Below are 24,012 nucleotides of genomic sequence, written 5' to 3' on the forward strand. Positions count from 1 at the left end.
ACTTCCTGTGTATAGTATGAAACCAAACTATTATTGATTGATCTACTGAATGCCATTATAAAGTCACATTACGTAATTATTCGAAAATAAATATAGACGGGTCAAACGGGTTTCCACTCATCATGCTTCTTATAGTTTTGTTATTTAATTATTAGGATAGTGTTGTTTTCTTTTATGATCCTGTAGTGCAGCCGTGGCGAAAATGTGATCGTACGTCGAGCCACTGTGTAACCTGCAACATGCATAGCACCTATGGAGGGAGGCGGACACCTGAAGGGGAAGTGAAGCAACTGTCTGACTTATTAACGGATTTTCATTCTCCTTACGTCAAGTGCTTAAATATAATTTTATACAGTATAAGGTTGCAAACTATTGTTTAGTACGTGTAACGAAGAAAGAAATGAATAAGAAAACATAAGACATATTATCACAATCTAAAATTAACTTTCTTGAGAATGTCTCTGCGACAGAGTTTCAAAATTAGGAATTATGTCACTTACTGCTAGTCGTAGTTGATCACGAAGGTATTTGTCTGTCAGTCGTGATCTAAATTTGGTTTTTACTATTTTCATTCTTGAGAATAATTTTTCACAAACGTAAGTTGAAGAGAACATGGCTTCAACAGAGCAAGCGAAAGAACGAAGCTTCGGATATTTATTTTTTGGCAAAGATTTGAAAAGTTCAACATTTGTCAAGTCCTTACATCAAGCTTTCATTTAACATCACATTGTAAATCTGTGAGTTTAAATTCAAGATCTAACCGCATTATTCGTACATCTGCTGGAAAACGATCGACGTAGAGATAATAATAATAATAATACTTAACCTTTTAATGTTTCATGAGTGACATATAGTATAATGCCGTTTTATGTTATACTACTGTTTTCCTCGTAATACTTATGAACAAATCATAATTACATTTAATAGGTTCGTTCCAACAAGCCGTTCATGGATCAGTTCGTGTACGGTTCCTGTACCATCTTAATGCGCATGCGCTAGTTGAGCATCTGCTATGGGATTGAAACTGGACTGGACGTGTTGGAACGCTTTCGCGGATCGTTATGTACTAAATCCAGAGATGCTATAACAGTGATCATCTTTGCTAAGAATGGGATGCTTAATTATTGTCGTTTCGCAGCTAATTCTAATTGGAGAAAATAGAATTTCGATCATTTTCTATGAAAAGATGACAAAAAATATGGAAAGCAAGAATTCCATTAACTCAATGTCGTGTACTGGGGTATTCTCATCTAAAAATAGTTCTTTTTTAATTATTAATTTATGTGTGTTATTTATTATACTTTTAATCAAAGCTGCACGTTGAAATTGTAATGAACTATTTCAATACCCAAATAATTTCCATTCCCTTTCTTTTTGGCAAAAATTTAAATTAAATCTCTAGTTTTATTATTCGACTGCACTGTCACTTTTCATCTTAACCTCATTGATGTGAACAGTCGATCATGTCTTTCTTCAGTTGGTGAGCTTATGCGCATGCGCGTCTCGCGTTCTCGTACATGCCTCAATCCGCTGACTACTTCTGACCGTTCCGAACCCGTGTCAAAAGTTTGTTGGAACGCCCGACTGCAGTACATGTTTCCGGTTCAGGACTGGTTCGGAATTTGTTGGAAAGCTTTTCTGTACTGGGCATGCTCACGATAGTTACGGACTGTTCCAGACTGTTGTTTGAACGAACCTAATTTTCTCATCATATTGGCAGCAAAAAAATGCGTCCTCCCATCCTTCTTGAAACTTTCGTTTTTGTAGAGGTACATGGTTTCGAGAGACATTGCGACGATACGACACTCGCAGGTCAGAGACAAATAAGCCTACAAATGGAACGGAGTTTATATTTACATAACCTTCCTTGGTTGTAGAATTAAAACAACAGCATGGAATGTGAAGTTAGAAACAAATGTTTTAATGAATTGAGAAAGAGTTAATACATGTAATTACTAAGCTTTATTGCAGATATTAATGTATAGTCTATTGTATAATTTTAATTGCGTTACATGATATATACAGAACTATTGCCTGGAGTATACTCGTACTAAATAATTTTCGACGGAGTATTAAAAATGCTGTTTCATAATTTTTCAGAATTTCTCTACAACACAATGTTCAATACAGCATCATCATCATCATCATCCTTCACGAATTAGGCCTCTGTAGACCTGTTTCGGCCCCATCTAGCAGTCTTCTTAACGGTCTTCCTGGTCGACGATGTCCTCTAGGTTTATATTGCATCATAATTTTTGGGATTCTTGAATTTTCCATTCTTCTTACATGATCTAGCCAATTGAATTTGTATCTGGTGATTTTTTATTCTACTGACTCTACTTCTAATTGTTCTAAAATTTCTTCATTCCTTTTTCGGTCTAAAAGAGTATATCCTGCTGTTCTCCTGAAAAATTTCATTTCCGTTGCTTTGATTCTGTTCATGTCTTTTTTCTTTAATGTCCAAATCTCGCTTCCGTATAGAAGGGTGGGTAATGCTAGTGTATTATATATTTTTATTCTTGTAGATTTTTGTACTAATTTAGCTTTTAATGTATTGTTTATTATTCCTAGAATTTGTGTAAATTTGGTAATTTTCTTGTTCACATCTTTTTCATTTTGATAAGATATTTCACAACCCAGATAATTGAAATTTTGCACTTGTTCGAGGCATTGGTTATTGTGTATTATCTTACTTCCTATTAAAGGTCTAGGTTAAATCCTTACACACAATTTAATTAGGAAAACCAAATTATGAGATCGTAGATGAAGTACATGAATAACCAGGATTTATTTTTCGTATTTCAACAAATATTTTAAGAATATCAACCAGAACCTGAATCAGAGCTATATAAAGTTGTAGTTGTTAGTTCATGTCCAATTTCGTCTTTCGCCTTTTAAGTTACCTCTAGTTTCTTCAGTGGAACGGCAAACCTCGATGTGAGACAAGTGGCCAACACGCTTGGAATTCACATACCGTTTTCTTGAGCCATAATTCTCTTGCAAGGACGCGTTTTCGACTACCTTTATATGTTTATCATCCTATATATCACATTGATATTAACATTCATTCTGGCTAAGTTAATCTAAAGTTTTTACTTTTACCGTGTTACCTCTATATCGAAGAATTTCCGGGGGCACGTTATTATGAAGTAACGTTTAACTACATGCGCTGTCACATCTATAAGTTAGGTTTCTTATTCTGAAACACCCTGCATAAATTGTCATATAGGCTAAAACGTCTACCACAAACCATCTATAGATTTTATTCGCAAACGATAATGGGAAATTTAATGTATTTATTTCTGGTTTTAGGAATATTTCTCGCGTGTCCACGAATGGTTCAAATCTTCCCACGTCCTGTCTGCGGTCACAACTATCATTGCGAGCCACAATGTGCTCGCGAGTCACATTTTCGCCACGGCTGCTGTAGTGGAATGCGGAACAAGCTCGAAGTCAGATTTTCATATTGAGAAATGATCTCAACGATGTTAAACATTTTAGGGATCAATGTTTTGCATGCGAGGAGGGATATATACAGCAGGTAAATTAAGCGATATCGCGAACCACAGGTTGTGAATTCTTGTGATGTCATAAATTAATTAAACGCATCAGAGACGACGATGCGGGGCGAAACGAGACAAGGCGGACTGAATGTCCCTTCCATTTGGAGAATTGGGTGGAATTGCGGTATGGCCGGAGTAGTCCGGCTCAAGGCCAGTGAGAGTATTGTGGACCGCACCAGGACAAGCTGACCCGGGAGGGACCGCAGACAGGACGTGGGAAGATTTGAACCATGTGTGGACACACGAGAAAAAATCCTTAAAACTAGAAATAAATATATTAATTTTCCCATTATCGTTTACGAATAAAATCTATAGATGGTTTGTGATAGAGGTTTTAGCCTATATGACAATTTACGCAGGGTGTTTCAGAATAAGAAACCTAACTTTTAGACGTGACAGCGCACGCAATTAAACCTTACTTCATAATAACCAGGCTTCGAGACTTTGGACCCGATACAATAAGTTTACTGTGCTTGTACTATAGGTTGTTGAATCGCTGCAGGTACTGAAAGGTAGAGATGTGTTGAGGTAAAGACGTTGCTATTTAGAGTAGAGTACGGTAGTATGGGGAAACGCACACATATGGCCATTCTGAAAGTAAATATACATTACACAATGACAGTGTCAAAAGAATGTGGAAAGTATTTATTCTCCTGTTTTTGATAAGCATTTGTGTTTAATTATACACAGTGTTAATGGTGGAAATAAACATGTAGCAATTTTAATTTCTTCATTTATCCTATTGGACATCTTTAGGAAGTGCAGTTACAGTACCGAATTGCAATGTACTACAAGATATATTTTCAGTGTCTCAAACGTAAATCTTTTTCAGTTGTCTACCAAACACAATTTGTACTGTGAAAAATGCGCTCTACGTCGCATGACTTTATAGGAGCAAAACGAAAAAACCTAACATCATTGCAGTCTCTAAGAGACAGTCCTTCATTCTCGGGTGACTCTATGTCTGCTAATTTGCTGTTTATATTACACAATGCTCCATATCCTTTATTTTTACATAAAATTGATTTCCACTTCTGTTTTACACATTCAGTAACCGGTGTACTTGGTGTCTCATTAATTCTCTGCGTCATTTCCTCAATCAATTTGAGGGCTTCCGGCATCTCTTGCTCTGACTTTTGTAATCGTGTAATAGTTTCAGACACAGTTTGAAAATATGTATGGAAACCAAATTATTCATCAGAACCTTCAAATCTAGAGCGTTTTCCTTTGCGTATTTGTTGCCATTACTTCTACAGTACTCCCACCCACTGCACGCTTTACCACTATACTCAGTATGCCGTTATGCGGATTTCGCACTGAACTGCTCTATCGGGTCCGAAGTCTCGAAGCCTAATAATAACGTAGTCCCCGGAAATTCTTCGATATAGAGGTAATACGGTAAAAGTAAAAACTTTAGCTTAACTTAGCCAGAATGGATGTTAATATCAATGTGATATACAGGACGATAAACATATAAAGGTAGTCGAAAACGCGTCCTTGCAAGAGAATTATGGCTCAAGAAAACGGTATGTGGGCTCCAAGCGTGTTGACCACTTGTCTCACATCGAGGTTTCCCGTTCCACTGAAGAAACTTGAGGCAACTTAAAAGGCGAAAGACGAAATTGGACATAAACTAACAACTACAATTTTATATAGCTCTGATTCAGGTTCTGGTTGATATCCTTAAAATATTTGTTGAATACGAAAAATAAATCCTGGTTATTCTTGTACTTCATCTACGATCTCATAATTTGGTTTTCATAGTTAAATTGTGTGTAAGGATTTAACCTAGACCTTTAATAGGAAAAGCACAGGCGAAATTTCCAGAATTCATACTGTATTGAACATTGTGTCGTAGAGAAACTCTGAAAAATTATGAAACAGCATTTTTAATACTCCGTGGAAAATTATTTAGTACGCGTATACTCCAGGCAATAGTTCTGTATATATCATGTGACGGAATTAAAATTATACAATAGACTATACATTAATATCTGCAATAAAGATTAGTAATTACATGTATTAACTCATTCTCAATTCATTAAAACATTTGTTTCTAACTTCACATTCCATGCTGTTGTTTTAATTCTACAACCATGGAAGGTTATGTAAATATAAAACGTAAATATCATTTGTACGAGATCGTGCGTATTTGCTTGTTTTCCGCACAGAACCAATACGCGGTAAGTGTGAAATACCACATTCAATATTCCCAACGTAACACACATAACAATTTCCCTCTTCTTACCGCTTAAGCGCGACATTCATTTTACTGCTTTAGGCTTTTAACCTATTATTTTTAGAGACGTTTAACATAGTAATAATTATAAATTGGAAACTTACCACTGCAATTTCACCTAAATTGCAATGTTAATTATTGTTTCTAAATATTTGCAAAAATGAAGTAAAATCTACTACTCCACGAAACTTATTGCATTCCTGATACAAGTAACATTAAGGAAGCCGCGAAAATATCAACAAGATTCCAGATGCCGATGTTATTACTGCAATATGTTATATAAATAATATTGTTAAAATATTAAAATGAAAAAATAAATCATTACATAACCTTACCGTTTGTTTTAAGTTCGCATTTATAGACTGGGGAAAAAAAAGACAGATGTATATCACGGCCTGCTGGAGTATAGTAAACACAGAAAACATTTTATAGCAACAATGTTGAAGAAAGATATTTTGGTTTTCCGAAGTTGCCGTCATTAAACAGAAATCAACATGGAGATTTCATTGCAACTAATTAGAAATTCGTCTTTCAGGTATGTAATAAACGATCTTCGCACAAAATAATGTACGATACACGAGCGGTATGTTTGTTTCCATGTTCTCGGAAATTAAAAAAGCTCAACTACGTTTCGCTTTTTCAATCTTTTCCTCGAACATGAAAACCGCTCTTGTAACGTATATTACTATTTCACTCGGTACAGAATAGAGACAGCGTATAAGTGGTGGCAGAGGTGCTTCAATGCTTAGCCATAGTAGCCTATCCATCCCTCGAATGTCTTTGGATCTGCTCTCGCAAAGTGCTCATGTGCAGAATCCGTGGATATCCAGAATACCGCAATCTTTGCGCCGGCAAATTCCTAGAAGTCTGCTACTGTTATTCCAGCGCGTGCTATGCAGCATACAGTCATAATAGGGGACGAATGTGATGTAAGTGAGAAAAAAATGTCATGCTATTTTGTTCCGAACTGTTTACAGAGAACTGAAAAAGCTGCACATCTGTTTTCTCTGTCACGAGATGGAAGAAATAAGGTAAAAGGAAAGAAGTGATTATAAATATGAAAAGGACCGATCCGCTATCTAAGCGAGAATTACATTAATTGTGAGATTAATGAATAACTTTATCTTGATTCAAGAATTTATTCTTTACACATATCAGCATAAACGAGAATAGCTCACAAGCAAACATTCTGATTCGGGCAGATAAAAAAGTTAATTTGTTTTCTTCCATCATGTCAATAATGTCAAAACAAATGCTTATACAAATTTTGGCCACTCGACCGCAATTACGAGACTTTCCAGAAAGTGATTTTCCCTGGGGCCGTTTACAAAAAAAAAACAATTGCATGGAAAGATTTACTGAAACAGAAACAGCAATTCTTTCGTTATTTATCAACACGTCCCCACTGGAATTGAGACATTTGTCATACCATGGGATCAATTTTTGTATCCTTGTGTCGTAGAAGTCAGCTGCCTGGGATCGGAACCAGCGTTTGACATCGTCTGCATCTCTTTCGTTCCCATGATATGACAAATGTCTCAATTCCAGTGCGGAATATGTTGCAAAATTGCTGTGTTTGTTCCAATAAATTTGTCCAATGAAATCGTGTTTTCTTTCTGTTAACGGCCCCTGGCGAATTAATTTTTTTACGACCCTCGTAATTGCGGTCGAGTGGCCAAAATTTGTATAAGCGCTTCCTTTGACATTATTAACATGGTGGAAAAGAAAAATTTAACATTTTTATCTGCCCCATCAGAGAGTTTGCTTTTTAGTTTAAAGCTCCACATATTCAAATGATTTGAAACGATGTCCATGACATTTTTAATCTTAGATATTACAACTTGCGGAGCAGAAAAGTAATGGGTAATTTTTGTTATCGTTTCTGTGTTGTTTTTATTATTTTGGTAAAATATCCACTTTCAGGTGGAATATTTCCATATATCCTCAGCAGAAAACTCTGTAAACAATAAGCAATTAATTTCAGCAATCCAGCAATCCTTCATCTTTGACATCCACTTATTTTACAGTATTTAACTACGGTATGTTAATATTTCAATTTGATGCCCATGGTAATGTATCAACACAATTTTGCAGAAATAATTGCACAAATAATATTATTAAAGCCCGAATTTCCAAGCAAAATGCATATTATTTTCCACACTTTTAAAGGTAAGCAGAAAGGTTATACTTCGTAAGACACATCTAGATAAGCAGTTTTAACTATGTTTTGTTAGTGCTTATAAATGCGTATTTCGCAGGAAAACGTTTTTGCTTGCTTATTTTACGATTTTTAATTAAAACAGTATATTTTACTCAAAACTGTAAAGCCCTAGCCGTCATTTATCGCTGATTCCCTTTTTTTAATTGGCATCCAAGACAAGATGCAATACATCGATAACAGTTTCTCCAAAATATTCGAAATTTTAAAGCAGTTGGAAGATAGAAATAATTCCTTGGAACATTCACTTTCTCTGATAGACTAACATTTCAGTAACATTATCTTCAGAAACACATGGGGTTGCAAAAATTACGGTTACGAAACACTGTATCGAATTTCTGAAAACCTTTCTGGTGGAGAAACAGATATTGAAAAGAAATTCACCGAAGAAGAACTGTGGCGCTTTTCACATGCGCCTCTGACGTCATGCGTCGAAAGAACGTTTTCACTGTACACATCCTTCTTCACTGACAGACGCAGGAGCTTCATACAGGAAAATCTCAGGGTGGCCTTCCTTGTATACTGCAACAGCCTTCAATAAAGTAAGAGTTCTACGAAAAAAATGATTTATCATCATATTTCCGTGTATTCGTTTTTGCTTATTTTGGTGCTTATTTTCATCATTTTTCGTGCTTATTTGCTTGCTTAAAAATGTACGCACAATCTATGGTTTACAAAGAAATATCTGCTCTCTGTTCAGAAAGTTTTTAAACAATCTGTACAGCACTTTGTCGTTTGAGTACCCCTTAAACGAAATTCGAACGCGTACTATCAAGATTCACATTAATTTGTTTTAATAGTCTTTTAATTCCTACTAAAACTCCACAGAAGATTTATTGGGCCCTATAAAACGCACGTGAAAGTGTTAAGTGCTTCGTCCAGTAATAAATCTGTGGGAACGAAGGTTTAATTTGATGGCGAGTGTTGACACTTACTCAGTGAATACATCGAACGCTTTGACGAATTCCCTCCAGGTTGGCGTGCTGATCAGTTGCCATAGAGATATCTTGTGCTCCATCTTGTATATTCCATCAAAAATGACTCGAACAGCGTCAATCATCTTCTGAGGATCAGAGTCCGGAGCTAATTCTCCTTCCAAACACCCAAGCCTTTTGTCCATTGCGATGTACACTATAGCTGGAATGGTTAAACTCTTATATAGAAACAACACGATAAAAACATAATAATTCAGATGGTAAAACCTTAACACTGACATTAACTTCTGTGTATTAATATGAATAGGCCTACACCTTAACAGGTGGAGAAACTATTTTGCGCAACTACTAAATGTACATAGGCCAAATAGAAATGATCGGGACGAAATTGAAATACAAACTGCTCAGCTATTTATACCCGAAACCACGCTTTCAGAAGTCGAAATTGCGATAGAAAATCTGAAAAAGTACAAGTCTCCAGGTATCGATCAAATTCCAGCAGAATTAATACAAGAGGGTGGAGGTGCATTATATAGCGAAATTTATAAACTTGTACTTGCTATTTGGGAAAATGAAATTGTACCAGAACAATGGAAGGAGTCCATAATTGTACCTATTTTTAAAAAGGGGGACAAAACCAACTGTGGTAACTTTCGAGGAATATCACTTTTGTTGACGTCGTACAAAATTTTGTCCAATATTCTTTTGAGAAGATTAGCTCCGTACGTAGATGAAATTATTGGGGATCATAAGTGCGGTTTTCGGCGTAATAGATCGACTATTGATCAGATTTTTTGTATTCGACAGATAATGGAGAAAAAAATGGGAGTATAAGGATACAGTACATCAGTTATTCATAGATTTCAAAAAGGCATATGACTCGGTTAAGAGGGAAGTATTATATGATATTCTTATTGAATTTGGTATTCCCAAGAAACTAGTTCGATTAATTAAAATGTGTCTCAGTGAAACATACAGCAGAGTCCGTATAGGTCAGTTTCTATCTGATGCTTTTCCAATTCACTGCGGGCTAAAGCAGGGAGATGCACTATCACCTTTACTTTTTAACTTCGCTCTAGAATATGCCATTAGGAAAGTTCAGGATAACAGGCAGGGTGTGGAACTGAACGGGTTACATCAGCTTCTTGTCTATGCAGATGACGTGAATATGTTAGGAGAAAATACACAAACGGTTAGGGAAAACACGGAAATTTTACTTGAAGCAAGTAAAGCGATCGGTTTGGAAGTAAATCCCGAAAAGACAAAGTATATGATTATGTCTCGTGACCAGAATATTGTACGAAATGGACATATAAAAATTGGAGATTTATCCTTCGAAGAGGTGGAAAAATTCAAATATCTTGGAGCAACAGTAACAAATATAAATGACACTCGGGAGGAAATTAAACGCAGAATAAATACGGGAAATGCGTGTTATTATTCGGTTGAGAAGCTCTTATCATCCAGTCTGCTGTCCAAAAATCTGAAAGTTAGAATTTATAAACCAGTTATATTATCGGTTGTTCTGTATGGTTGTGAAACTTGGACTCTCACTCTGAGAGAGGAACATAGGTTAAGGGTGTTTGAGAATAAGGTGCTTAGGAAAATATTTGGGGCTAAGCGGGATGAAGTTACAGGAGAATGGAGAAAGTTACACAACACAGAACTGCACGCATTGTATTCTTCACCTAACATAATTAGGAATTTAAAATCCAGACGTTTGAGATGGGCAGGGCATGTAGCACATATGGGCGAATCCAGAAATGCATATAGAGTGTTAGTTGGGAGATCGGAGGGAAAAAGACGGGAGGATAATATTAAAATGGATTTGAGGGTGGTGGGGTGTGATGATAGAGACTGGATAAATTTTGTTCAGGATAGGGACCGATGGCGGGCGTATGTGAGGGCGGCAATGAACCTTCGGGTTCCTTAAAAGCCATTTGTGAGTAAGTGAGTAAGTAAGGCCTACACCTTAAGTTTGGATCATTATGTCCTGATAAATAAAATTTTGTAATATAACAATTTCTTTTTTATGGTATCTTATTCGGGAGACGAACATTTTCAAAGTACTGGTAACGAACAATAATCTAATGCAGTGTTGTCAAAGGAAGCGCAATTTTCTGACTTTGACGTCGTGCGAGGGCATCAAGCACTAGGTATGGAAGGAGGAAGGATTATGGTTATGAATAAGCAGCCTGTTGGATTAAGAAAACAGTGGTGCACAAACTTGAAGCGCAACGTGAAATTTTATCTCGTTATTTTTATATGGCTTCTTTCTGTTTGAGATTATATATACTGTCTGTAAAACAGAAGTACTAACACCAAAGTTTTAATATTGCATTTGTTTTTAAACTTTAATAACATAATAAAGAGTTAGGAAGGAATATTCACATAAATTCCATAGCAGTACAACTGAATGGTGACTTTGCAAAACGACTTAAGTCCCTAGAAGTAGTTTTGAGAAAATTAAATAAAACTGTTTCTGGCTTCGCTGAACCATATATTGTTACAATATAATTTTTTATATGTAAGAGATATGTAAGAGAAATAGTTTTAGTATGAAAATTCATACTTTTGTACTCTTCTTCAGGTGATAAAATATTTAATTATCTTCAGGACTTAAGTTGTTCTGCAAATTAACTTCAATCCTGCATCATAATTATTAGGTTACTGACACATAAACATCTTTAACTAAATGTATTTATACCAAAATCATAAAATAATCTTATTGCAATTGTTGAACAACATTATTTTGAACAATTTGTTAATCACAAAAGCACAGGCGTCTTATGGAGAAAAGTATGATGTTGAAAAAATTTTTCTGAAAACTTATTGTCATTAAGAATTTGATTAGTGTGTTCTCATTTTGTCCAGGAAAACTGTCTGCAAAACAAACACAGTTATTTGATATGCTGGATGGGGGACAGTTATTGAAGTAGTCTGCAGGAGAAAATTACATACCTCATTAAGACTTTTCTTGGCCAGTACCTCATGGTAGACACAAAAGGACATTTCCCTAGTTTTCATGTTGTGTACAGAGAAAGATGGTACGGTAAGCTGGCGATAGTAGTACATATTCCGAACTGGTGTTTAGATAAGCATACATTTTTCATGTAGTCAAATGTGACAGCAAGAAAATCCCATCTCTCGATGCATAACTTGGCTCCATTTTGCAATACTTTTTACTTCATTACAAGTTTAGCGCTATTACTGAACATATTGCTTTTTATTTTCATGCTCTGTTCTTCAAACGTATTAAATTTTCTCAACTAAAGAATTACCAATGACAACAGACCAAAAAAAAAACATTTTGTCAGCAGATTGTAGGATTAAAATTACATATTATGTACGTTTCTTCAGCACTTGACTGGCAAAACAACTTAAGTCGAGGACTAAAGTCATTTTACCCCTTAATCAATCATTCTGCTGCTAAGAAAAACTGTACAAAAGCCGTGGATTAAAGTCAATCTGTTACTAAACGATGCCCCTTGCACAGAGTAACTTAATTATGCTCTCAACTCAAAACCCCCAAAATGTGGACTTAAGTCGTTTTACAAATTCATCATTCAACTATGCTGTACTAAGTGAATGAAACACATCATTTATAAAGAAAGTGATTTCCCAAAGAAAGAGATTGAGTATGACATAATAAGTTGAAATTGATCCGAGGGTATCTTTAGGTATTACTTGACCAAGGCCAGTAGAGTCCTGCAGCCCGGAGCGCCACTTGTACTTCTGCGCTATACGAACGCAGAAGTACAAGTGGCGCTCCGGGCTGCAGGACTCTACTGGCCTTGGTGAATTTTCGAAAGGCTTTCGACACTGTGGAGAGAGAAGCGCTTTGGTATAAATTATGGATGAAAGGGATGTCGGGCAAGATGATTAGGGCGCTTCAGGGGATATATAATAAAGTGGAATTTTGTGTTAAGTACGACATGAACAGAGTGTCTGAAAGCTTTTGCAGTCGCAAAAGGTGTGAAACAAGGTTGCATACTGTCCCCCTTACTTTTTAACCTGTTTATTGACGATATAACAGAGATTATGTTACGAGAGGACATCGACGCACCCGTCATAGGGGACGTGAATATTCCAGTACTATTATACGCTGACGATTTGACATTATGTTCTGAAAGTGTTAAGGGATTGCAGAAAGGACTTGACAAGCTTCAAATATACTCTAGGGACTGGGGATTAAAAGTAAATACTGAAAAGACGAAGACTATGACCTTTAAGAACGGATGTGTTTACAGTAAAACGGAGACTTGGACATACGAAGGCCGAGCACTGAACAACGTGAAAAGTTTTGTTTACTTAGGGGTAACAATGACGATGAACGGAAAATGGAATAAACATATAGACACTACAAAACATAGGGCATTGATAAAAGCGATGGAAACGCTGAAGATACATAACAAAATCCCGGAAGTCTCTCTAAATTTATTAGATAAAGTATATAACGCGGTAGTTAGATCTACAATTACGTATGGGGCAGAAATTTGGGGTTGGGGAAGAACGGAAAAGCTTAACCAGGTACAAAGCGACTTTTTAAAACGGATAGCGGGAGTGGGGAGGGGAACGGCTAACAGCGGAATCCTAAGAGAATTCGGACGCCATAGAGACTCAATAGAATGCAAGATAAAAGTTTTAAAGTACTACTTGAGGATTGTGCATGGAGATCAGTCTCTTATTAGAGCGGTCTGTTATAGGGAGCAACTCGAGAGGAGAGACCAAGTAACCTGGGCAGGTAGATTACGCAGAGGGTTGGAGGAAATAGGCATGGGATTTATAATCGCGGAAGATTGCAGGAACAAGCGAAATGTCTGGCGGAAAGTCAAGAAACGCCTGAAGGATATAGACAGGCAAATAACAGAAGGGGAATGTAGGGATAAGGTTGCTCTGGAGATCCAATCGATGATCAAAACAAATTGGGGGGCCGAACTATATCTCTATGGAGGTAGCAAAGATGGTAGACTGGGTTTAATCTGGTTCCGTCTAGGAGCCTGGAGGGCACTTAAAATCGTCAACGAAGAGGGGGCGAGAATATGTCCTCTTTGCGGTAGAGGCGAGACATCACACCACATTTTGTCGGAGTGTGAAGCTACAGAAGCTCTGAGGAAACGATTCCTGCCAGAGTCCTTCATTACATCTAGCAGGGGGCACTTGGCGACATACGCTGTATTAAATAACGTTAAATCCTATGACAGTGTGGGAAAATTTTTGGCAAAAGTTCGACAGTTGAGGGTGGAATTGGCCGAGGGGGAGGGAGCCGAGGGATAAGGGAAAGATTTATTAGTGTTGCAATGAGTAATATTAACATTGAGCAAATGATAGAATTAGGGGATAATGTTTTTTTTTTTTTACTGTGTCTTTTGTATTTTATTGCGTGTGTGTGTTTTTATTTATATACTGTATTACCTTTATATTTATTATTTGGATTATTTGGTGCAGCTTCAACAAGAAACTGAATTGTTTATACTGTATATATATATATATATATATATATATGTGTGTGTGTGTGTGTGTGTGTGTGTTTGTGTGTGTGTGTGTGTGTGTGTGTGACACTGTGCGTGTCTGTTTTTCATAACTCCCTTCTATTTTATTTGTATTATTTTTGTGAAATTTGGTATAAAGTTAGATTAGTTATAATAGTGGTAATCAATGATAACGGTAGTAATAATAATAACTGTTGTTTCACTATTTTATTATTGGTAGGCATTATTTTCGTTTTGAAGATTCAAACTGTGCATAGTTACAGCACGAATGGCCGTATGAGCTCGTGCAAAGGATCTTGTGTACACGAGTTTGTATAATTTATTATGCATCAATAAATGCACTTATCTATCTATCTATCTATCTATCTATCTATCTATCTATCTATCTATCTATCTATCTATCTATCTATCTATCTATCTATCTATCTATCTATCTATCTATCTATCTATCTATCTATCTATCTATCTATCTATCCTATCTATCCTATCTTATCTATCTTATCTATCTTATCTATCTTATCTATCTTATCTATCTAATCTATCTAATCTATCTAATCTATCTAATCTATCATCTATCTATCATCTATCTTTCATCTATCTTTCATCTATCTTTCATCTATCTTTCATCTATCTTTCATCTATCTTTCATCTATCTTTCATCTATCTTTCATCTATCTTTCATCTATCTTTCATCTATCTTTCATCTATCTTTCATCTATCTTTCATCTATCTTCTATCTATCTAGCTATATCTATATCTATATCTATATCTATATCTATATCTATATCTATATCTATATCTATATCTATCTATCTATGTTTTAACTGTAACTAATATTGCATAACAAAACTCTTATCGACTTATGCTTTTAAGGTGATATTAGTGCGCAACTTCCTATTATCAGAATATTAAATTATAAACGTTTCACGGAATTACAGGGATTCTACGAATGTCATGTCACTTTGTGCAACATTTAAGCGTAAGCAATATAAGACTGCCTGCAGAAGGGGTCAGTGCCGTTTACCTTCTGAAGTATTTCAGTGAATCAGTAGTTTTGAGTTCGTTTTTCCTAAAATCCCTCTTCAAACGTAAAGTAGTTCCTTCTTCTACATACGAATATGACATTTTGAGTTAAAAGGAAGGGATGTTAGTGTTCGCTTTGATTTATTGTTTAGAGCAGGCATGCAACTCTAGCCTTCAATCGAGGTGCGACAGTGACGTAGAATATCTTTTATTCGTTTACCTGCATAGTATTCTGAGATTCTACGTCACTGTTGCACCTCGATTGAAGGGTAGATCTGTACCGGCTGGGCATGGCTAATTTAGAGTGTAAAATATTGTGCATGTTGTATGATCATACTATTATTGATGGTGTATTTTAATGCTAAATATTTTCTGAAAAAGGATTTAGAACACATTTTATTTTAATAAGGTATAGTTAATTATCTGTTTACATATTTAACTAACATAATAAAATATTCTTTTAATTCTTCCGCTTGTACTCAGATCTTGTTTATTTTTCTCTTACATAACAGAGTACATATCGTCATGTTGAGTGTGACCTTGTAGTGAGTTTTTTAAATGTTAAATATTAACATAAAAACATAGTACGTTTTATATTTGCTGAGCTATGTCGTACCGTAATGAAAAATCATTATTAACCTTTGATACATTGCGACAAAGTAAGTCATAAACATCGCATTTTTGCTATAAAATATGTTGAAATACGTAGGGAACTTCTTTGAAAGTATTTTAGTTTTTCCGTAACAAATCTTACAATACATTTCATGATCCAAAATGTACATATTTATAGAGGAGGAAATAATAACACATTACTGTGTACTAAAAACAAAAGTAATAGGCCTAGCTGATATTATCCTGGGTGAAAAGAACAAAGCAAATAAAAGTAATGAAAAAAGAAGTTCATGTAAAATAGATTTATTCAAGAACAAAGTATAAGACTATTATACAGAAATTAATTATTAAACCAACATGAAAGTTACAGACACAAAGTTAATAAAGTGTGGGAGAATGTAAAAGAATCAATAGAACGAGCTGCGATTGAAGCTCTAGAAGCAAAATACAAGAAAAGGGATTGAAGTATGGAATGAAAATATAAGAATATTAGTAAAAGATAGAAGGAAACATAAAATTGCAACAAAATGAAATAAAGAATATGAAATTCAATATAAAAGGGAATTTCCTACTGTAAAACGAGAAATCCTACAGCACACAGATATAGTTAGGAAACGTATATTAGCTAAATAGAAGCTTATGTAGGCCTACGCGGGAGACAAGAATATGCTTATGAGATCTTGAAACATCCGAATAAAGAAGAAAAGGATACATGACAAATATTATAAAAGAAGAAGACTAGCTCCATTATAACCAATAATAATTACAGAATGATAAAGAAATAAAGCAAACTACATATGGAGAAGACGAAAATTATATTGACAATATGGGAGTAGATTTAGTTACAAACCAAGAATTAGAAAACTGTCGTTGCTGGTCAATAGAAAATCCACATCAAATTTATGAGCGACCACTACATTCTCCGAAGTTACTGTCTGGTATGCTGTATCATCTTCTCACATACTTTGGATCATTCTTCTTTGAAGGTGACAATGGTGAAACAATAGAAAATGATCGAGAATTTGCGACCTGAAATCGATCGTCTGAAAAACAGTGATAACATATGGTTTCAACATGATAGGGATAACAGCCCACATCGCAAGGATGAATATGGCCCTTCTCCGTGAGATATATTCAGGACGTCTTATCTCCAGGTTTGGAGATGTACCGTGGCCAGTCAGTTCCCCGGATTTGTCGGTGCCAGATTTCTTTTTATGGGGCTACTTGAAACGTCTTGTGTACAACACCTTGCCCCGTGCCACCGCAGAGCTGGAGAGGCTTATAGAAGGTGAAATCGTAGGCATTAACGAATAACTGTTACGTAAACTAATGGACTATTTCATCCGACGTCTGGAGGAGTGCATCGAAAATAAGGGAGGCCATTTGCTACGAACAGTATTCAAAAAGTGATGTGTAAATTGAATTGAACTGAATCTCCCATGTTTCTTGAATATGAATATGTTTTGTGTTATCTTGTCAGCCTGTAATAAATACTAAAACACAATCAAAATCTTTCATATTTCCACGCTGGATTCGGTATTAGCATAATGATTGATTTATTTATTTATTTATTTATTTATTTATTTATTTATTTATTTATTTATTTATTTATTTATTTATTTATTTATTTATTTATTTATTTATTTATTTATTTATTTATTTATTTATTTATTTATTTATTTGTGATAATTACGATTGTGATATTATACGAAATTTCAAGATCCCAGATAATGCGTGGAACAATTAAAAGAGTAGACCTATTAGATAGACGCACTAGGAAAGCAACTCTGTTGACGTTTTACAAATTCAGGGTGATCCACGAGGATTTACTGCCCTTTACGGAGCTTATTTCCGAAGACATTCTGAGCAAAAAATGTCATATAAACATGGGTCCTATTCTCAATATTTACAGAGTTACCGGTACGTTTCGTTATTAGAACGCATTGCTGTGAACGCGTGATCTTGGTCAGCGTGCAGTCAGCAGCCAGCGCGAGCGCTACGGAAATCAAAGATAGCCATATGCAGTTACGTACAGCGACGTACCAAGCGCTCTGACCACTGAGCTACGCCGAATTCAATCCACAGCACCGGATCGAACTTTCCTCCTTCGATGTTTCCTTTTGTGGCATATACATGTTGACGTGTATCCAATGTCAACTGCCATTATAGTAGGAGCGCACTCAGCTGAGTGACTTGTTGGCCGGGAATCCGCAGTTATTATGCATTTTCTAGTTGAGAGAATATTATAGATGTATTAATTTGTCCTACAGAATTTATCTGTAATATTGACACTTAATATTTTAGGGGAAAAACATCGAAGGAGGAAAGTTCGATCCGGTGCTGTGGATTGAATTCGGCGTAGCTCAGTGGTCAGAGCGCTTGGTACGTAGAACCAAGGACCCGGGTTCAATCCCCGGCGCCGGAGCGAATTCTTCTCCAAAAATATTAACTGCCAATATTACAGATAAATTCTGTAGGACAAATTAATATGTCTATAATACCCTTAAAGGACGATAAATCCTCGCGTATCACCCTGTATATGGCGATACTAACTCTTCTTTATGGAAGTGAAGGCCGGGTAATAAAACTCAAAGATGAAAACAGTAAATAGTCTTCATAAATTACATTTTTATGTGCAATGAAAGTATGCTGACGGTTGTACCACATTAGGAATGAGAAAATAAGAGAAATCTAGAATTTCAACCTGCCAATGAACAGGTAATAAAATACATAACTCAATGCAGTGAACTTCTGAAAAGAATGAACAGTGGTCGCCTTACAAAAGCAGCATGGAATTACCAGCCACATTGTAGGAGAAATTTGGGAAGGCGGAATATTCAGACAGAACAGGCCAGCAGATCTAGCCTATTATGATGATGACTTTATGGTTCATCTTCATTCTAAACCATTCAGATTTAGCAACTGACAATGTTAGTGGAAGCTGGTTCTCTTTCTCTGTTAATAATGCGTGCGTGTAATAAATCAAACTTAGCTACTCACCGGATTCTTATCGATCTGTGTGAGCAATATATTCTGCGAGGCCAGAATTTCTCCAGATGTGTCTGTCTTATTGAAACAGAGTCTGTCGGCCAGTAATCTGAGCCTCAGGGTCCCCAGTAATATTCAGCCACTCATTCTCGCAGCAAATCCCAGCACTTCATCACGCAAGTCCCTCACCGCTGAAGATAAAAGCTGGATGCTCAATCAAGAGGACGCAAGATGTATGGCGCGAGGCAAGAACAAAATCCTATTCTCGTACGTCGGTACTCATATCATGTCGAACGGTCCATTTGTTCCCATTCCTCTATCAAGGATGTCGACTCCGTTCTGCTGAACATCGCAAGCTCAGCTATAATTTTTCCTCATTTCTGAAAATGTTCTCTTTGTTCATACTTGCAAAAAGATTGATTTTCTTATGCTGAAATTTCATTATTATTATTATTATTATTATTATTATTATTATTTAAGACGGTATCGGGTGGAGTTCCCGGGTAGCTCAGTGGTAGAGCGCTGGTACGTTCAACCAGAGGTCCCGGGATCGATACCCGGCCCCGGAACAATTTTTCCCTTGAAATTATTCAAATCGGCTTTACAGGGAGCTTCACCTGAAAGACTAGATTTGCATAATATATACGTTACTGTGTACGTTAACAGAAAACCACAATTTCAAGTCACACAGAGATTGTGTGCACTCGTTGTGGGTCTCTGGCGTTTCGTCAGCCCACGCGAGTTGTGTGGATATAAAGGGAAAAGTTGAGACGGTGTCGGGTGGAGTTCCCGGGTAGCTCAGTGGTAGAGCGCTGGTACGTTCAACTAGAGGTCCCGGGATCGATACCCGGCCCCGGAACAATTTTTCCCTTGAAATTATTCAAATCTGCTTTACAGGGAGCTTCTCCTGAAATATTAGATTTGCATATTATTATTATTATTATTATTATTATTATTATTATTATTATTATTATTATTATTAGGCATAGTGTTTTGCCCAAGGGCAGGTCTTTCACTACAAGCCCAGCTTTCTCCAAATCTTTCCTATTTTCTGTCTTCCTCTTCGTTTCCTTCTATAATCTATATATCTTACTGTCGTCTATCATCTGATGTCTTCTTCTGCTCCGAACTCTTCTCCCGTTCACCAGTCCTTCCAGTGCATCCTTCAGAAGGCAGTTTCTTCTCAACCAGCGACCCATCCAATTCCTTTTCCTTTTTCTGATCAATTTCAGCATCAGTCTTGCTTCATCCACTCTTTCCAACACAGCTTCGATTCTTATTCTATCTATCCATTTCACACGCTCCATCCTTCTCCATATCTACATTTCAAATGCTTCTAGTCACTTCTCTTCACTTCGTCGTAATGTCCATGTTTCTGCCCCATACAATGCTACACTCCACACAAAACACTTCACTAGTCTCTTCCTTAGTTCTTTCTCCAGAGATCCGCAGAAGATGCTCCTTTTTCTGTTAAAAGCTTCCTTTGCCATTGCTATTCCCGTTTTGACTTCTTGGCAGCAGCTTATTATTATTATTATTATTATTATTATTATTATTATTATTATTATTATTACTATTATTATTAGTCTACTATTATTGTTGTTATTATTACTGTTATTATTATTTATTATTATTAGCCTACTATTATTATTATTATTATTATTATTATTATTATTATTATTATTAAATAAAACTTCTAAAATCTTTAAAATTTGGAGAAAATTCTCCTCCTCTTCTTGAATGAAATTAAGCTGTAATCTGTAAAATTTGCATTACCAACTTGCTGTTGAGAAAGCTGTGGTTTCATAATTGTACTCACTAAGAGATTGTTTCTTACCGATTTTATGTAATATAGTAGATTACTTCATCTTTTTGTTTTTCTATCTTCAAAATTTCCTATATTCGTAAGTCATGCAATAGTCGAAGAGAGAAAGTACTGTAACATAAAATAATGTGGTTAGCTGTGTAGGCCCGCCATAATATATCTTGTGGACTTAGATTAGCAAGCTTGACCGTTGTTGCACAATATTTACCGAGAAAATTATAGACAAAATTATCCTACATTAATAACATTGTGAAAGATAATGTGTACATGTGAAATATGCATATAATTGGAAAAAGGTCAGTGATATAATTTCTTGTAGCAGAAGGTATAAAATACGCAGAAATATAGTCAAGATTATATAAACAATAAGGCATCAATTGCATTTGGTGATTGCTATATGGGAGTTTATAGGCCTATTGTTTAAAATCGTGAAGCTAGTGTTGTGAATGAATACTCGAGAAGATCTGTGGAAGTTTCAGCTCATGTCAGAACTAACGCTTAAAACGAATACTGATAATATGATTCGGAAGGATAAAAGGAGATATGGCATTATTAATGTATCATGTATGCGTTCAATTGTCCATAAATGCTAGAAGGGAGTAGAAAGGTTTCTTCTCGTTGAGGATAATATTTTGATGCAGAGACAATAACTGCTGTAATAAAATGTGGCCTGATGTCCCCACTCTCTCTATATCTCTTTCTGCCCTCTCTCCCTCTGCTTAATCCGCTCCCTATGTCTGATATACCTCCTTAATTTCTCTCTCTGGTGCTTCTGTCTCCAATCTCAATCTGTCTCCCATCTCAAACTCTGACTTTCGTCTAAAATCCTGTGAACTGTGTCCATCTCACTCTCCCATCATACTTTCTCTTCCCATCTCACTCTCTCCGTCTCCCATCTCACTCTGTCTTTCCATTTCTCATCTCATTTCCTCCTCCTCCAATCTCTCTCCCTTCATTACCCATCATCCTTCCGTCTCCCATCTCAATGTGTATCTCATCTCACTCTCTCCGTCTCTCATCTCAATTTCTCCGTCTCTCATCTCACTTTCTCTATCTTCCATCTCACTCTCTCCGTCTCTCATCTCACTTTCTCCGTCTCTCATCTCACTTTCTCCGTCTCTCATCTCACTTTCTCTATCTTCCATCTCACTTTCTCCGTCTCTCATCTCACTCTATTCTTACACCATCCCATCTCGCTCCCTTCGTCACCCATCTCGCTCCTTCCGTCTCGCATCTCAATTTGTATCTCATTTCACTCTCTTCATTTCTCATCTCACTTTCTCCGTCTCCCATCTCACTCTCTCCTTCTCCCACCACACTCACTCTATCTCTCTCTCTCTCTCACTCTGTTACATCTACCCTATCTCTTTCTTTTATGTGTCTTACCGTATTCCCCCCCCCTCTCTCTCTCTCTATCTCTGTGTCTCTTGGAGTTGAACAGCGATTTTGGTTCCTGTAATATTTTCTTACACAGATCCAACCGTGACTCTCTCCATTAACGGTTGATTTTGAAACTACAGCATCCGGAATATGATTTCGATGTTATTCTTTATGACAGGCAAGTCAAAACCCTGCACATTGTGCAGCCGCGCACATTGTGCACTTGTCTCTGTGCGATGTGCAGTTCCTATTCCCCTAACTGGAGGGAGTGAATCGGCATGGAGGAAAACGGGACAGGGCTGTACATTACCTGCAGTAGCAGAACAGCTTTGGTTTCAGTAACACAGATCAGTACGGATGTGCTCATTGAGCTGTGATTGTGAAGGCGTTATGAAAAATAAAGTGAGGAGTCCACAGATATAACGAAGAAGAGAAATCACGAATCATATAACGTAACTGTTATGATGTTTTCCTCAGCCAACAGTAATTATTTTAAAATGAAAGGCTTTCATCATATCATGTGGACCTAATAGTGATGTGAGAATTTAAATCATATTAGTACAGTTCTCAAACTATGATATTCGCCTGCTCTTATTTCTTAATCAGTACTCTCACGGCAAAACAAACATGACAATGATGTTGTTTTGGCGTCTGTACTAACACAGCCATCAATGGTTAGACGACTTACAACTTTATTTGATAAGCTGATAAGAGATGAGAATATTGAGTGAGGAATACATGTGAGGGTCTTGAGGTTGTAAGGAAAGGAAGAAAGCAACTATTTCTAAGGCGGAAAAATTTTCTGGAAATATAATACATAATGGCGAATTTTCCATGTCATGTTACTATATTATCTAATATACTTAGGTTAATAAATCTTTAAACCTGACATAAAGAAAATGTCCTCGCTTCACAGCTTGTGAACTATTCTTTTAACTCAATTCAGTAACGCTCCCAACTTGCTGATACTTACTCTCAACGTTTTCCAAATAAACTATATATAAATTTAAATTCAAGCTTAATTTATCCAATTTATTAATAATAATATTAATTTATATCAATATACAGAAAAGAAATGATTCCAGTGTAAAAGCCTCACAATGTCCTATTCCATGTAACTGGGAGTAAAATATTTCTTTAACATTTGTGCACCAATGGTCCCAATAATGCTTGAGCAACAATTAAAGAGTATTACTTTGAAATAATCAGTACCTTCTACGTAAAATGAAATACTGTGTTCGTTTTTTGTTGTTTCGAAATTACTGCAATATTTATATTTTCTTCAAATACTGTATACAAATCATGTAAATAAATGATTCTTTACGAACGACTGCTTTGTGAATTGTAACTGAGTAAGCCTATTGTTTCTTGTGTTACAATTATTGCCAAATATAGACACTGACAACAATTGTGTTTTTTCCTTCTGCTAAGTATGTTTATAGTATCCAAATGTCAATTTAATTGAACACTAGAAGTGCAGAACAGATTCTTGTACATCCCTCCCGCTAAGAACTGGTAAGAGCAACACGTGAATGACGCAATCTGCACAGACCGGCGTTCCGCGCACATACACTGCACTTTCAGTGTCTGATTTCTGACATGCCTGCTTTATGATGTTCCGTTTTCAACATGATCATGAGATATTTCCTGAAGGCCTTCCGGTTTCAGCCCATCATGGTTTTTATACCATTGATTCAGAACTCCGTAATCGCAACGTCATAATTTCGCAAAAACTGT

At 36.1% G+C, this 24,012-nt stretch overlaps 2 protein-coding genes across 2 annotated transcripts in view; one reads left to right on the forward strand and one right to left on the reverse strand.

The window, feature by feature from the left end:
* The window catches only part of LOC138693464 (zwei Ig domain protein zig-8-like), a 1,129,977-nt gene that overhangs the window by 113,255 nt on the left and 992,710 nt on the right, over window positions 1-24,012 (forward strand). The gene's annotated exons all lie outside the window — the stretch shown is intronic.
* LOC138692999 (probable cytochrome P450 301a1, mitochondrial) overlaps window positions 1-24,012 on the reverse strand; it is a 67,349-nt gene that overhangs the window by 19,653 nt on the left and 23,684 nt on the right. The window contains exon 6 of the mRNA XM_069816493.1: window positions 8,956-9,157. Coding sequence (XP_069672594.1) covers window positions 8,956-9,157 — 202 coding nt within the window. The remainder of the gene's footprint in view (window positions 1-8,955; window positions 9,158-24,012) is intronic.

The sequence above is a fragment of the Periplaneta americana genome, chromosome 17, assembly GCF_040183065.1.
Source record: "Periplaneta americana isolate PAMFEO1 chromosome 17, P.americana_PAMFEO1_priV1, whole genome shotgun sequence".
Classification (NCBI taxonomy): Eukaryota; Metazoa; Arthropoda; class Insecta; order Blattodea; family Blattidae; genus Periplaneta; species Periplaneta americana.